Source organism: Leuciscus leuciscus, assembly GCF_965113295.1.
Source record: "Leuciscus leuciscus genome assembly, chromosome: 2".
Lineage (NCBI taxonomy): Eukaryota > Metazoa > Chordata > Actinopteri > Cypriniformes > Leuciscidae > Leuciscus > Leuciscus leuciscus.
The window spans coordinates 50,342,868-50,358,564 of NC_138726.1; the positions used below are offsets into that span (position 1 = coordinate 50,342,868).

Consider the following 15,697-nt stretch of genomic DNA (forward strand, 5'->3'; position numbering starts at 1 on the left):
CAGTAACTCTGCTCTGACACATACATCTTTAAAAGTGTTAATGTATTTAAAAGTGTTGGTTAGATCAATCAGATTTTTCACACATTGGCGAATGTCAATGCTGGTCCGCTGAAGTTCACATCTACACTTCTCTCTCTGTACTGAGCAGCTTCTCTCTCTCACTCCTCCACAGGAAGTGATGCGGCTAACAATCTGTCTTCTGGTTGGAGCCTCAGTCGCTGTCACACCCTATGCATTGTTTGTGCAAAAGCTGGTGGTTTGGGCTAACACTGATGTTAAAATAAACCCAAATCAGATATCAGTCTCAAGATGATCAGATAATCTGATGAACTGAGCTGATCAGTTGTTTAATGTGCAGGTAAGGTGTTCATTTGCTGTTTGTTACTGTTGAGGCTCGGTAAACATGCGTGTGGCGTTGAGACGCATAGGTATGACACACAAGATAAAAGTATCAGTTTGACATCATGACCACATAGTTTCTGAAAATAAATGATCATCACAGTAAAGGGTAAATTCCCCATGTGGTGCATAACATTACTAAGATGAATCAAAAAACGGTTTACAACTCCATACACTGGAAGCTTTCATGAGCTTTGCAGCAAACAAAGTGCAAACTAACCAAATCTTCTGGCTGAAGATGCAGAATTCATGTGGTTACACTTTATTTAGATAGTAGATATTAGTAGACTATTAGGTTAGTGTTAGCAGAAATTAAGCAGACGGATATCAAAATAAAGTGTTAGCAGATATTAGGCAGACAGTTTAGTAATAATTTAATGACTGCTAGTTGACATGTAGGTGCAAAGTTACAGTCAGGAGAATGTCTGGTGGGGAGCATAACAAAGTGTTAGTTCCCTTTCAGTCGAGAACGTCAGACGTAGTCGACGTCGACTGAATGGGACTACGTCCTCCAATCTCTCCTCCAGGGAACGGTGGGTTGCATACGCAACCAGGGCGTTTCAGACAGTCCAACCTGATCTCACGACCAATTCGTAACAATTCAACAAGGTGGCTAATTCGTACAAATTCATACGACCTCACTCGTACGAATTAGTACGATTTTTGCTAAATCGTACATATTTTACGAATTGCCCAATTCGTATGAATTCATACGAATGACCTACCCCTGACCCCGCCCCTAAACCTACCCATCACGTGGGTTTAGACCAGGGCCGTGCAGAGACCTCTGGAGGGGCAGGTGCTCAAAGTATAAAAGGGGGCACATGGAACAAGGCTTTAAATAGGGCTGTGCTCAAAATATCAATACAGCAATATATAAATATGGATGATTCTGTATCGATACGGCAGCAAATGCATTGATGCAGTTTTGAAAAAGAAACAGAACAGGAAAGACTAATTTTAAGTTTAAAAGTTAAAAAATTAAAATAATTATGTGTAGCCTACATATTAATAACTCTGGGATTAGAAACTGAAGTATCTTAAGTTGCCCCAACCTGATGGCTTTTCCTTCTCTGTTATAGCCTACAGAATAATAAAGAACAGCTGTTATAGTAAACTGTGTAGGACAAAATCAACGTGGCCCACGTTTCGTACAGTACAGTATAGTTTTATTTAATGCCATGTCAGCATCTGTGGCTATTTTCATGGCATAAACAGATTTACAAAAATACAAGAGTTACATTTAGACAAATCGTACAAATTCGTACGAGTGAGGTCGTACGAATTCATACGAATTAGCCACAAATTTGTACGAATTGGTCGTTAGATAGTGTTGGACAGTCTACTAACACTCTAATCAATGACTGTTAGTTGACGTAGTTATTTACAGTTTTTGCAAAGTTTTTTACGTCTAAAGTGGACTATCGAAAAAAAGTTACTATTAACATTTGTTTATTGAGTGTTTATCTTGCTTTGTGGTGCATTGTGACTGTTGTCAAAAAGTCAGTCAAACACATGACTAAATCCCATGATTACCATTATGCGATCTTTGGTGATAAAGTTGTGCAACTAAAAATATGAATGTACAAAGAGTTAATACAAATTTTAAAGTAGCATATTTTTATACTGCCATCAATTTTAACTGGGCTGAATCGTACAACTGCTATGGTGAAAACAATAAAAACCATACTCATTCTGTCCTCATCACTACTATAAGAGAAAACCTGGCATTGAGGACATCTAAAAACTGGACAATTCTTCTTCCCAGCCAAGTCATCCATCTTTCTTCTCAGACTCGTTCTACTTACTTGGGTCACACAGTCAAGGCCTGCAGAACATTTTTTTTAAAAATCAATGAGCAGATTGCTTGGCCTTGTCTTTGTTGCATAATAACAACCTTATTTAATCTCTTTCCAGCACCTGGTTTAGGTCTTAGTTCATCTTACAACTAAAGATTAACTGCAAGTTGTATCTAATCATATAACATCCATCAAAGTATACACACACCTTTTATTTGGTCACTTTGATAAAAAAAAAAAGTAAGTAAATAATGTGAAAAGTAACCAATATAATGTGTCTCTGTCCGTGGTGCTGAAATGCAGCTTATGAAGAGGTGTGTTGAAACAGTTAAACCTGTTAAAGCTTTATATGGGATCCTGATGTCTTGCATTAGAGTAGATTAATATTTTTTTTCCTGATTTGTGATTGATGTGAAAGCCAGTTTAAATATCAATAGCATTTGTGATAGTGTGAAATTGTTTAACTACACACTAGGCCTTTTACTTAACACAGCCAGCCTAAAACCCGAGGTCAAACATCACGGAGTTGCAGTTTAGTCAGTCGCTATTACAATGGAAACTTTCAGCCGCTGAGGTGTGAGCACTTTCTTTCCACTCTCGATCTTACTAGGTGACTGTGAGTTTATTTTTGTGGCCTGGGCTCATAGTCCAAAACCACAAGTGTATAAAGTGTCATGCTACTGCTTCTACCAACATCAGACAAGAGAAGAATAAAAAGAGAAAAAAAAACTATTTTAAAGCCTTTTGCCAATTCTTTTAATTTATACCTTTGTACGATTTTCATATTATTCGAGAGGCTACTGGGATTTGTTTACATTTATTTTTACTTTTATTTTATATTTATGTTACACTTTAAAATGTAAAAAATATAGAAAATGAAAAAGAGTGGTCATTTTTAAATATTATAATATATTATAATATAAATGTTACGCATTCATATGAATTTTTAACCTAAAATATTTATATTCAGAACCGGCTGATTTTGTGTGTTTTTTATTTTTTTATTTTTTTATAAAAGTAGGTGGAACTGCACTGTTTGAAACACGCCGCACAAATATAGTCAAAACATAATGAAAAAGCAGAATTTGTAAGGGATATTTTAAACAAACAAACAAACAAATAAATGTGTCACAAATCGGTTTATATGGTTTATATGTAATAAAGTCATACATCTCAGTATTGAGTCACACACACACACACACACACACACACACACACACACACACCTTAAATAAACAACACCTTGTATTTCTGCTCATTAAAATAGCATAGTGTACTGTAAGCATGCATGACACACTGAAGCTAAACAACCAATCATAACTATAGTGTAGACCCAATCACATGTAACAGTTATTGCTAATGTATTGGTAAATAATAAAATGTATCAACTATTGGCACTGTTAAACTGTGGTAAAGCTCATTCAGTGTGTGTTGGTCCGCTGAAGTTCACGTCACCAGGGCTCGTTCTACACTGAACTGCTACTTCCTGTCACTCCCTACAGGAAATGATTCTTTGTTTCTAACTCTGCCACTTCATTTGATGAGAGGCTGCTTATGTTTAAACACGGCCATGTGGTCTGTGGGGTGGTTGGTCTACAATCACTGTGCTTACATATTTTTAAAAAAAGAAAGACAATTTTTAATTAAATAAAAAATAAGATGATTAGCTACATTCAATTTCATAATGCTCTAAAAACATGACTTTATTTATTGTGCACAAATGTGTTATTTAGCTAGTAGCCCACATATATATATATATATATATATATATATATATATATATATATATATATATATATATATATATATATATATATATATATATATATATTACTTACATGTATTGCATTCCTCATTATGGATTTCTTCATTTGTATTGAATAAACATTATAAAACATGAAAAAACTGAAAAAAAATTGCCAATTTACTTTTTATAGGCCTATAGGCTGGCCAGCTCAGACGACATTTCACTTGTTCACTATAATCAATACTATGACAGAAATGTCTCCACCTAATGGCTGAGCTTTATTTTAATTGTTTTGAGAATGTTGTAAGATTTAGCAATGTAACAGAGGCATGGAAATCTGCCATTAAGCTTATATATATTTGGATTTAGACACTCACATTTAGTACATCATTTAGCCTTCAGTTCAATTTGATGGTGCCAAATGCAAGATTTTAAATAACTAATTTTATTGGCATATTTTATTGTTATCTTATACATTTAAACTAATTTAAGGTCTAGCTACATGGATCTACTCAGAAGTGCTGTGATGCTGATTTTTTTTCTCTTTCTGCAAAAAGAAAACTAGAGAATTCGAGAGAAACGAGTTCATAATCATTTTTATTATTTCATAACATTGCAACACGAGTTTTAGAAACCCCTCAAGCCCTCTTTCAAAGTTGTGATATACATAGCAAATTAAAGTCTGCTTTAATACAGACTGGAGCAAGTACAGAGTAAAAGCCACTCCCCCTTCAAATAAATAAAGCTCAATTCAATTCTCCTCAGTTGAGTCGATTGGACTGGAACGTAAAGATGAATTTGTTTGCAACAAATCCTCTGATGCTCTTTTTAATAGGTAAATGCATTTATGATGTTTGCTATAGAATTTGGGAAAATGAAACAGAATGTTTACCATAAATTTAAATAATAATTATCAATGTGTAGCTTCTATATACACTGTGTAATATACTGCACAAAAACATAAGTATATGTTCTATAAAATCTGTTTATATCATATAATTTGCCAATGCTTTGCCATTTAACTTTCATTAAATAGGCCTAACTGGTTTTGAAAACACAGGGCAAAGTTATTTCCAAGAAGTATAGAGAAACATCACGTAGTGTAGCGTTTACTTTTAGATTCAGAACAATCTTGTCACTGTCCATTTACATATATTTCCTTCGCAGTTTTAAAGGAAGAGTTCGTCCAACTAAAATGAAATTTCTGTCATAATTTAATCAATAATTGTTTCAAACCTGAAGGACTGACTTTCTTCGTGGAACTCAAAAGAAGATATTTTGAGGAATGTCTCTGTGTATTTTTATATATTATTAATTTGACATTTTTAAAAGGTCTCAAACTATGTTTTTTTGGACACCAACAGTCTTCATAATATCTTCTTTTGAGTTCCGCAGAAGAAAGTCACATTATATCATTGAAAGTACTTTGTCACATTTGTGATGACTTTGTAATTTCAGACATGATGCAACACAATGTTTTAGATGCAATTTAAATGCAAAACGCAGCTTATATTTGAATCTGAATCAACGTCTTCTACTTTTCTTCTTATGACATTATTGATTGTTTTCAGGCATCATCTTTGTAAAACGAACATCTTTAACTTCAGTGAAAACGGTGAACAGTGGAACTACTGTCTCTCTTCTGTGTTCAAACATCTTGACAGAACCCAGTTACGTCGCCTGGTTCAAGCAGATTAATGGATCTCTTCCACTTTGCATTGTTACTCAATTTGTGAACAAAAAACAATGGGACTCCATATATTTTAATGGCTTTAAGAAGGATCATATGGAGATGTCAGCGAACAAAACATTTTCTTCCCTGAAGATTGTCAATGTTGACGTCTCTGACTCTGGAATGTTTTACTGTGGAAGTTTTTTTGACGAACTACATGAAGTTTCACAACCAAATACAGTTAGTGGTAGTAAATGGTAATACATGAGTCTATTAAACTGATTCATATTCAGTATCATTGCTATTCAGTTACTAATACTTTTTTTTTTATTCTTTTTTATCTTCAAAAGAGAGTAATCAGTTTAATGAGGATATTGCAAATGTGGATTGTGGTATGTGTCTTACAGTTAAAAGAGAAACTAAATTTGACACTCATCCAACTTTTCTTTATTTCTAGCTTACATAATCTTGTTCGTCTTTCCTCCTCTTTTTTATTTATTTGAATGGTTTTAACAGGGGCGGCGGAAGAAACTTCAAGATCCTGCCACGTCTATTATACACTCACACTGGTCTTGAGCGGCTTGGTTTTGCTTCCCTTTGCGATTGTAGTCTTAATCAGGATTAAGGAAAGAAACAAGCAGAAACAAGGCACGTAAACATCACAGTAGCACCTTAAACTAATAACTAATTATACTAGCAAAAACCTTTACCAATAGATTCCTTCATAATAAGTCTCTGTACTGCTGTTATCAATGATGATATTACCAAATCAGCATGAATGAAAAGTGCTTCCATGTGAAAGTAAATAATATTGAGGACTGTCTTATTTTTCTTAGATACTCAGCGCCATGGTAACAATGAAGAGATGAACAAACAGCTGCAGAAAAGGGTATTGTTTTGTATTGTGTCAAATTATTGTTGTTTCTATTATAGGGGAGGCTGGTTGTAACACAGGGTTAAAAAATGAGCTACATCGATGAAATCCCTATAGACTGCAAGTTCCTGTGAATACATATAATCAAAATTATACCTCAAAAAAAAAAAAAAAAAATTGGCTGAGAAGACAAGGGGTTGGAACACTATTTTTGCATTTACTTTTTCTATACACACAAAGATTGAAGACAATATGTGTAAAATCTGACATTTTACACAATATGAAAGTGACTAACATGCGCACTTTATGTTAGTTTCAATTGTTAGCACATATTTCGATCAGGGTTTTTTCCGAATTTCTTTTAATTAAAGTGCAAATGGGATGGAGTTGAGAGTGGATTGAAGGGGGTTGGTATACGTAAATTTGTTTAATGCGTGTACAAAAATTTTAATAATATCCATGTTTTTATGGTTAAAAAAAGTGTTACAAACCTCCCCAGTTTCGCCTATATGATTGTGTACATTCATAGCATGTTTGTATTTTTTATTTATTCGTGTTGCCAGGAGCAAGATGAAGACTTGAACTATGCAGCTCTAAGTTTAGACAAGAAGAAGAGCAGAAGACCAGTAAGAAACATGAGGGAGGTGGAACCAAACGTTATTTACGCTGCCACACGCTGATCCACAGATTATCAGACCGTTTGTCACAAAACACAATTGAATCTCTGCTTATGTTAAATACACTAACTGTGTAGCTAGTTGTGCTGTTGACTGTAGTTGTGAACGATGTTGTGATTTTATGCTATTTTATGTCTAGCGATTTGGTCCATATTTACAGTTTTGTAAGTGCTTTTTAAATAAAAATTTGAGTTGAGTTTAGAGCCGCCACAAGAGGGGCATAAAGCAGTGACGACTCTGGGGCCAGTGTAAATGCATTTATGGCACTTCTGCAACATTAAACAGTCTAAATGTAGATTTTGTGGTATATATTTCTGCTACAGATGCATCCTCTGTTTGTCGTTTATGACAGCAGGATCTGATCTACTGTCATTGTGAGACCTGATAATGTAAATTATGTACAGTCAATCAACTGAACACGTGAATTTGAAACAAACTTGGGATGTACAGTTCTGCTAATAAGTTTACATACCCCTTGCAGAATATACATTAAGAGCCGGTGTGAGTAAACTTTATAAATTGGATGATTGGGTTAAATTGTACTTATTTTATCTTCACATATATACTGTATATATATACAAAATAATAAAAGTGTACACCCCCAGTTCTTAATGCATTATGTTGCCATCTTGAGCTCCAGTGAATGTTTTCATCTTTTTAATATTTGTGTATGAATCCCTCAGTTATTATTAGTGTCAAAAGATGGGTTAAAATATGCAGAAAAATGCTATAAAAACAGGAGGGCTTTTCTGAAGAACAGTGCTCATGACAAACAAGGGACTGATGGAAAAACTTTCACAAAACATAAAAACAGTCGTTGATCATCAGCACACAACTCACAATATTACGAACTTTTGAACTGGTTCATTTGTGTAAATAGTTATTTTGTCTTGTTTTTATTTTGTCAACATCTGTTATGCTCATTCAGGACAGTACTAAATAAAATAAAAAATGATCTCTCTCTTATTTTGATAATATTATTAAGATCTTGCATATCCTCAAAGGTTATGTAAACTCATGAGCAGAACTATATAGTGTAATCACTCTCAATAACTGAATGGTGAATTAAATTTTGTTTAAAAAAATTAATATAAAATAATAAAATAAAATAAAATAATAAAAATAAAAAGGAATGGGTGTATACTTATCAGGTCATCTTGTGAGTTTAAATATATTCCTGTATACTGTACTCTATTACTAATGAATTACAGACTCAGGCAGACTTTCATATAATTTTTGAATCCTTTAATCCTCAAAATACTATTTCATTTTCATTATACATTTAAACATATTTGTAAAAATTCACAAGAATTTTCTTAAAGCAATATGTCAGCAACAGAAATCTTTTAATTAAAAAGAATACTCATCAAAATCATTGCTATAAAAACTGCTAATGCTAATAATAATAATCTGTGAATAATAAGTGTGATCTGTGAATAAACAGTCTCTTCTTGCCAGGTTTTCAATGGAGTTCATTTGAGCTCTTTGGTCTTTTAGAAAACCTTAAAGGGATAGTTCACTTTGAAATTAATTTTTGGTATGTTTTAGCTTACCTCAAGGGCATCCAAGATGTAGGTGTCTTTTTTTCCGCAGTAGTTTCAATTTTGATATTTTTAGGTCAAACCGTTCTTGTCTGTCAGTCATATAATGCAGGTCTATGGTCACGGTCTCAAAGAGCATGCACAGAGTCCAAATTAAAACAATTCCCCGTCGTCCAAATTAAACAATTCCCCATCGCAAGTACACATTGATGGCCTAAGACACGAAACGAGCGGTTTGTGTGAGAAAACGAACAGTATTTATATCGTTTTTACCACTTATACACAGCCATGTCCGAGTGATCTGATCTGACGTGTACGCAGACTGGTGCATAGATATATACACACTAGATGTCGCCTTGTCTATGTCTTTAAGGCGACATCTAGTGTATATATCTATGAACAATGTGTACTTATGATGGGGAATTGTTTAATTTGGACTCTGTGCATGCTCTTTGAGACAGTGACCATAGACCTGCATTATATGACTGACAGACAAGAACGGTTTGACCTAAAAATATCAAAATTGAAACTACTGCGGAAAAAAAGACACCTACATCTTGGATGCCCTTGAGGTAAGCTAAAACATACCAAAAATTAATTTCAAAGTGAACTATCCCTTTAAGGCTTGTCACGTGATTCAAAGGCATGTGGGTTTTAGAGAGAGGGGGGATTTTAAACAACAGGGTTCCTTCTGTTTAATGCAATGTGTGACTCAAATGTCTCTCTGAAGAGCCATAAAGTTGCAATTTTGACAGTCCAAGCAGACTTAGGGGCGTCAGTGCAGGACGTGAACAGACCTCTTGTCTTCTCAGACAAGAAGGATGTGTTTGCGAGATCAGGATTCATTAATTTGAAAAGCAGCTGACCGGATGTCATTGTCATTCTCGCTACAATAATTTAAGGCCTCTGTTTCCTTAACCTGCACAGGAAAAATACAAACATGATCAGCCTACATCACAGAAAACAGTAAAGACTAAGATTGTTAAAAAAAAAAAAATATCTATTTCAAATATAGTGTGATCATGTGCCTCTGAAGACTGGAATACATTACATTAAAAATTATTATTATGATAAAAAGGGTATTTTAAATTGTAACAATATTTCAAAATATTACAGAACTACTGTGTTTTTTATTTTTTATCAAATACATGCAAAACTTAAAAACAAAACTTTGGAAAAAACTGCTTTAATCTAGTTGCTAGAGCTTGATCCACAATATATTATATATATATATATATATATATTTTTTTTTTTTTTTGGAAGTCATGCAATGTGTTATAAAACATTTATTATTTTCATTCCCTATAAATTACAGGGAAAATAAAATTAGATTACCTGATTCCAGGGGCGTAGAATTTAGTAGGGACGCTACGGACGTGTCCCTACCAATATCCAGTGACACTGATATATCCCTAGCAATAATTTCGATCAAAACTTAAAATATATTTATATATTGATGTCCCCGTCCCCACCAATTTCAAAATCAAACCTACGCCACTGCCTGATTCCTTTGATTTCTGGGTTGTTTCAAAACTTCTTTGGATAATATTGAAATATACATTGTTAATTACACAGATCAGAATTTTAAAAATAGCAATTTAGAGATTAATATTTATTATTTATTATTTAATTTTGCAATGAGATTATTTTAATATATTTACCTTTTTTGAGCTTCTTTTGAATCAGTCTCACCAGAATTATGTTCACAATCATGGATATTACGCTTATTGTCAACAGGGTTAAAACTACTGGATTCCAAAAGGTCGAAGATGCTGAAATGATAACATAGATTTAAGAGTTCATGTAACAACATAAATACAAAGAGATATGAATAATTATTAATTGGCTGAGTCTGACTGAAGGTGGTACTATACAGTATGTTGCATTATGTAACTATAACTAATGTATATATCAAAATCAAATAGCTATTGCTGTACCTCGAATAGTAAATTTAGTTCCATTTCCCAAGTGTATCTTCCCACATGTGTCCACAGCACAGTAATAAATCCCAGCATCAGATGATCTGAGTTTGGTCTGAGGGAGACTGTAGACACAGCTCTGGGTAGAAGAGCCGCCGTTCTCTGAGCTCTTCATACACTGATCACTCCTGTTATTATGAGTGTAAATGATTCCTGGTTGAGAATATCCTGATGAATGTCTGAACCAGTAGACGCTGTATTCTCCTGCACAGATCTCACTGATGACCGAACACTGCAGAGTCACTGAATCTCCTGGATGAAGTCTGTCAAACACAGGCTCCTGGAGAACAGTGGTGCTTCTTCTTCTGTCCCTTTCTGAAAGAAATGCAATATTCTGTAAATACATTAAAACAATACTCATTTATGTGCAGTCAAATATTGTCATTGACTCACCTTTAGGTAGCAGAATCGTCCCTTCACCAAATGTAATAATGTTCAAGAAACTCACAGCACAATAGTAGTTTGCAAAATCATATTCCTCCACGTGAATGATGCTCAAATTAAAAGAGCCTCTTCCAATTCTGATAAAGTATCGATTTGTCTTGTTAAAGCCATTTTGATATGTAACGCTTCCTGATTCATGGTCTGAATATGCCATAAGAAGTGGTTTCTTGCCAAAAGAACTACTTTTAGATTACTAACAATTGAAAAACTTACCCTACTAACATTAGTACTTTAATAAGATAAAATACCTCAGAAATGTTGGAAATAAAAATACAAAACAGTATTATGTCAAAATAATAAAAAATAATATGCAATGATTAACTTGATAAAGGTCTTGAAAGTTTAAAGGGTTTACTTACAACCTTAAAAGAAAGATGTCAGAATTAATATTATAATCCACTAACAGTGATTGCAGTTCACAGAAAAAGTAGAGTCAGTAAATTCAGCTCAGATTATATCATATATAATTCAAATATTGTACTTAAGAGAACTGAAGGCTCCTGGTTATATGGTGGACAGTGTCCATTTGATGGCAAGTCTTCAGACTGCTTCCTCTTTTATGCACAGCAGTTCAAAGAACAAAGACTGACACTCTGATGTTTCACTGCAGGCTGTTTTAAGAGACGGGGCAGAACCAATTTCCTTTAATAGACTCTCTTTACATACACTTGTACCTGTATGGCGATGACATTGATGAATTACACAAGAAACACAGTCCTAAATGTTACATAAGCTGCCAATTAAACCCATTTAGAGTGTTCTACTATTTCTAAATGCCCAATACTCTCAAAATAGGCAAGTATCGGCTAATTAAAAGGCCTAGCTGATAAATTGGTTAATCGCTATATGTGCAAGCTACAGTTCTGATGCTGATCTGCATGTACAAAGATACACTCAGACACCTCTAATTCTATTGTCCAGCATTTCTCTAAAATGCTATGGGACTCTTTCCTCCAGGGCACTCAGTTTTGCAGTTAGATTGTTTTGAACCCCAGCTCCCAGAACAGTAGCTTAACATTTAACATTCCAATCAACCAATCAGATATTAGGGACAAGTTTAGGCTTACAACCAGGGTTAGGTGTTTCTACATCAGTGTTATTCACCTATCATTTCCATATGATTTTTTTATGGGTTACTTATGGGTAGGGGTAGGACCAAATTTTCAGACAGGAATGTTGTTCCAGGATCATTAAAATATGTTGAACCAGGAACATGTTGGCAAAGTCACAGTGACCGTATATATTGTGTGTGTGTATATACTTACACTTATCACAAGTGGATTGGGTAAACATGTACTGTGCATAATGTATTTTGGATTATTATTATTATTATTTTATACTGCAGGTATACAACTTATACAAATCTTAATACAGTTTTACTATGTCAGTGCTAAAGTTAAATGTTATCCTCTGATGTTCACCTCAGAGGCTCTGCAGTCTGTACTGAACAGCTTCTTCCTGTCAGTCACTCAGGAAATACAGGAAACTATATATATATATAGGCAATATACAGGCAATATGTTTGACTGAATGATTAATACTTAATGTTCTATGCCAGGCTGATGACTCAGATGCTTTGAATTATACAGCTGTGAGCTTTCAGCAAAATCCCTCCAGCTCTAGAAGACCCAGCGAAAGTGATCCACAAGATAATTCAATATATACACATGAAAGATAACAATGAGTAAGTTTTGCTTACACAGTATTCAGAGGTTTCTATTTAGAAGCTATAAAAGTTGTCATTTTCCTATGTCAGATACCAAGACCAAAACCTGAAATGATGATTGAACTATCAAACTATCAAATAAGTTATCCATAATCATTGTCCTGTCCATTTATGAATTTATCGTTTGAATGTGCATCAAATAATGTACATTATAAATTAATAAAGAAATGAGTGAGTGAGACTGGTTGACTTTCTGTTGAATTATTTCGGTCACACTTTACATTAGCTTTCTTTACTATGTACTAACATCAATAAATCAGTACAATGCACTTATATTGAATTCATATTATATGGAAAAACACTTTTGCTGCTATTGGGGACAGGTGTGGTTTAAGGGTGAGTTAAGGTTTAGGGAAGAGTCAACAGTGTAATTATACATGTAATTACAGAAATGGTTACCGATGTGATTCCATGCAGGTATTTTATATATGTATGTACATGTATGTACACAATAAGTGCATTGTATCATATTATTAATTTTTTTATGTTAGTACAGACACTTAATATAAAGTGGGACCTTTATTTCTCCACTGAATTAGATTACATCACAGCTACAACATGTGCTGCAATTGTGTTAAATTGCCTCATAAAGTCATATTGCTTTTGTAAAGAAGGTAGCATGATTTCATTAGATACTGAATCTATCCAGAAATTGATGACATCATTGTTCACAAATATATGACAAACCCCATTAATAAACTAGAGCACGTAGATTTACTTTGTGCAATATAATTATGAATTCAGTAACAGATTGTACTGATATATCATCTTGACCTTTGACACGTCCATGCAGACCATGAGTCAAAATAAGTTATTTTTTATTTTACACACTGTAGATATCTGAAGTACAGTAATTGTGTGTTTTATAATTGTATTTTACAATAAAAACATTTATACTATAATTACTATATTGTAACAGTCTTTTTACCTGCAAACAAACAACGATGAGGACAGAGGTTATTGTCTATGTGCAAATAATGATTAATATGCAGTTAACTCATGCAGTAAATATTAAGACAATTTATGTCTTTGTTCTGAATAGGAATCTCTCATACTATAACTATTCAAATTGTGATAATTTTGCTGTATATTAGTACTAGACTACAATATGTGTCCCATTTGCCTGAATTGATAATATGCCCTTTTAAAAACGTTTTTATAAGTAGCAGCAAATCTCAGATGGTACATGATCGTACTTGTTACAAGCATTCAAGCACTTATAAGCCTTTGAAAGGGAAATATGTATATGCAATAATACAGGAAGACAGATATGGTATGATTGACAAGACGTGCACACAAGCTCCTTCTGGTGGAGAAATGTATTAAAAGCTACCCTGAGGACATTAAAATAGGCATAAGGCTTGCTGTGCATTCAGAAGCAGAATGACCAGGCCGATGGATTCTCACTCTTAATGTTGTTTCCCTTATGCCCTAAAAGAAGAAATGATCCCTTTCCCGTTCACATTGAGGAACCTCATGCAGTATAAACTGTAATGAAAGGATGAAATAAACATACGTTTAGACTTTCTGAGGTAAACTTCATTTAATTTAATACTACTTCACTCTAACAAATGGCTTAAGGATTATATAAAGTGTCTGTTTGCTTTTGCTAATGTTGCTTTGGATCACAGGAATAAATTATACCATTTCAAAATCGTGTAAACTACTAATAATTTAACTGCTTACAAAAGGCGGATGAATTACTGCATAACATGAGCAGAGGTTTCAATAAATGGATGAATGAATAAATTGATATGCTTTCTTTATCAGGATGTTCATGTGACCTGAATATTTTTTGTACTTTTCCAACCGCAGGACTGGCGACCTGCTCTTACCTCACCGCCCACACTCATTCACAGCCCACAAACACCTCTCTGAGGGGATCTTTTTTTATTTTTATTTTATTAAATGCATTGTTTTTTTTTTTTCCTGACCTTAACTATAGAGGAAGTTCAACAACTGCCAAAATGGCATGTTTTTTTTTATCACGTTAATTTTTTTATTTATTTTTTATTTACTTTATTTAGTTTATTTTACTTCAGTACAAATAGAAATGTGAGTGATAATTAATAATATTAACTGAAAGGCAGAATAATAATGCCAAATAATGAATAATGTTGCATTTATTCTGTCTCCAAATGTTCCATTTTATGTGAGTATTTGCTTTCTAATGAAAGGTGCACTTTAAATTTTGGCCCTCTAGCGATTAAAGAAACAAAACTGCATGCATTTTGCAGAAGATCATTGTTTTGGTTGTGCTTCAGCTCGGTGTGCCTGTGTGGATGAATATGGTTATTCTACTGTTCATAAAACATTCACTACTGGACTTCAGAGATATAACCAGTTAAGATGGACAGGATCTCAAGCTGACTAGCTGAAGATGTTACTGTAGCTTTATCCATTAATAGACATGGTACTTTCTTGAAAATAAATTCCAGCAGCGCTACAACAACCAAAATGAATTGACCCTTCACAACAGATACTGCTTTACTGTCACGGTAGATGCATTCTCTGTTCCTTCTAGTCTTGTGTTTATGTTGTTGTGTGAGCGCGTGTGTCCGCTCCAGCTGATCATCATCACATCACCAGCTGCAAGCAATATCATGACTCCTTAAATACTTACCGTTGTGCTATCATCCTTGTCAGATCGTTGTTTGATGTCGTCCGTGTTGGTGTTCCGGTGTCCAGTTCCTGCCTTGTGTTCCTGTTCCCAGTCTTCGTTGTGGATTCACCCGTTGTCTCACCGTCACCTTCACTGCACGTCTTCACGGATCCTGACCATCGAAGTCCCTGCGTCACTCTTCCCATCGGCTTGCACTGTTGCACATTTGGACTGTTG

At 34.1% G+C, this 15,697-nt stretch overlaps 3 protein-coding genes and 1 long non-coding RNA gene across 5 annotated transcripts in view; 3 read left to right on the top strand and 1 right to left on the bottom strand.

The window, feature by feature from the left end:
• LOC309488163 (uncharacterized protein) overlaps window positions 1–15,697 on the top strand; it is a 120,662-nt gene that overhangs the window by 58,100 nt on the left and 46,865 nt on the right. The window lies entirely within an intron of this gene.
• Window positions 1–15,697, top strand: part of LOC309488272 (uncharacterized protein) — a 99,585-nt gene that overhangs the window by 7,422 nt on the left and 76,466 nt on the right. The gene's annotated exons all lie outside the window — the stretch shown is intronic.
• On the top strand, window positions 4,720–7,692 carry LOC309488504. 2 transcript variants are annotated; one of them, XR_014202138.1, is made up of 6 exons: window positions 4,720–4,780; window positions 5,517–5,874; window positions 5,968–6,009; window positions 6,134–6,265; window positions 6,454–6,506; window positions 7,055–7,692. It is a non-coding gene; the product is annotated as an uncharacterized lncRNA (long non-coding RNA). The 2 variants fall into 2 exon arrangements; XR_014202139.1 differs by lacking the exon at window positions 5,968–6,009.
• Window positions 9,624–15,666, bottom strand: LOC309492924 (uncharacterized protein; the record flags this gene model as incomplete). The annotated part of the gene is made up of 4 exons (XM_082161963.1): window positions 9,624–9,628; window positions 10,647–11,003; window positions 11,082–11,314; window positions 15,482–15,666. 4 exons carry the CDS (start codon window positions 15,664–15,666, stop codon window positions 9,624–9,626), a joined length of 780 nt encoding a protein of 259 aa, XP_082018089.1.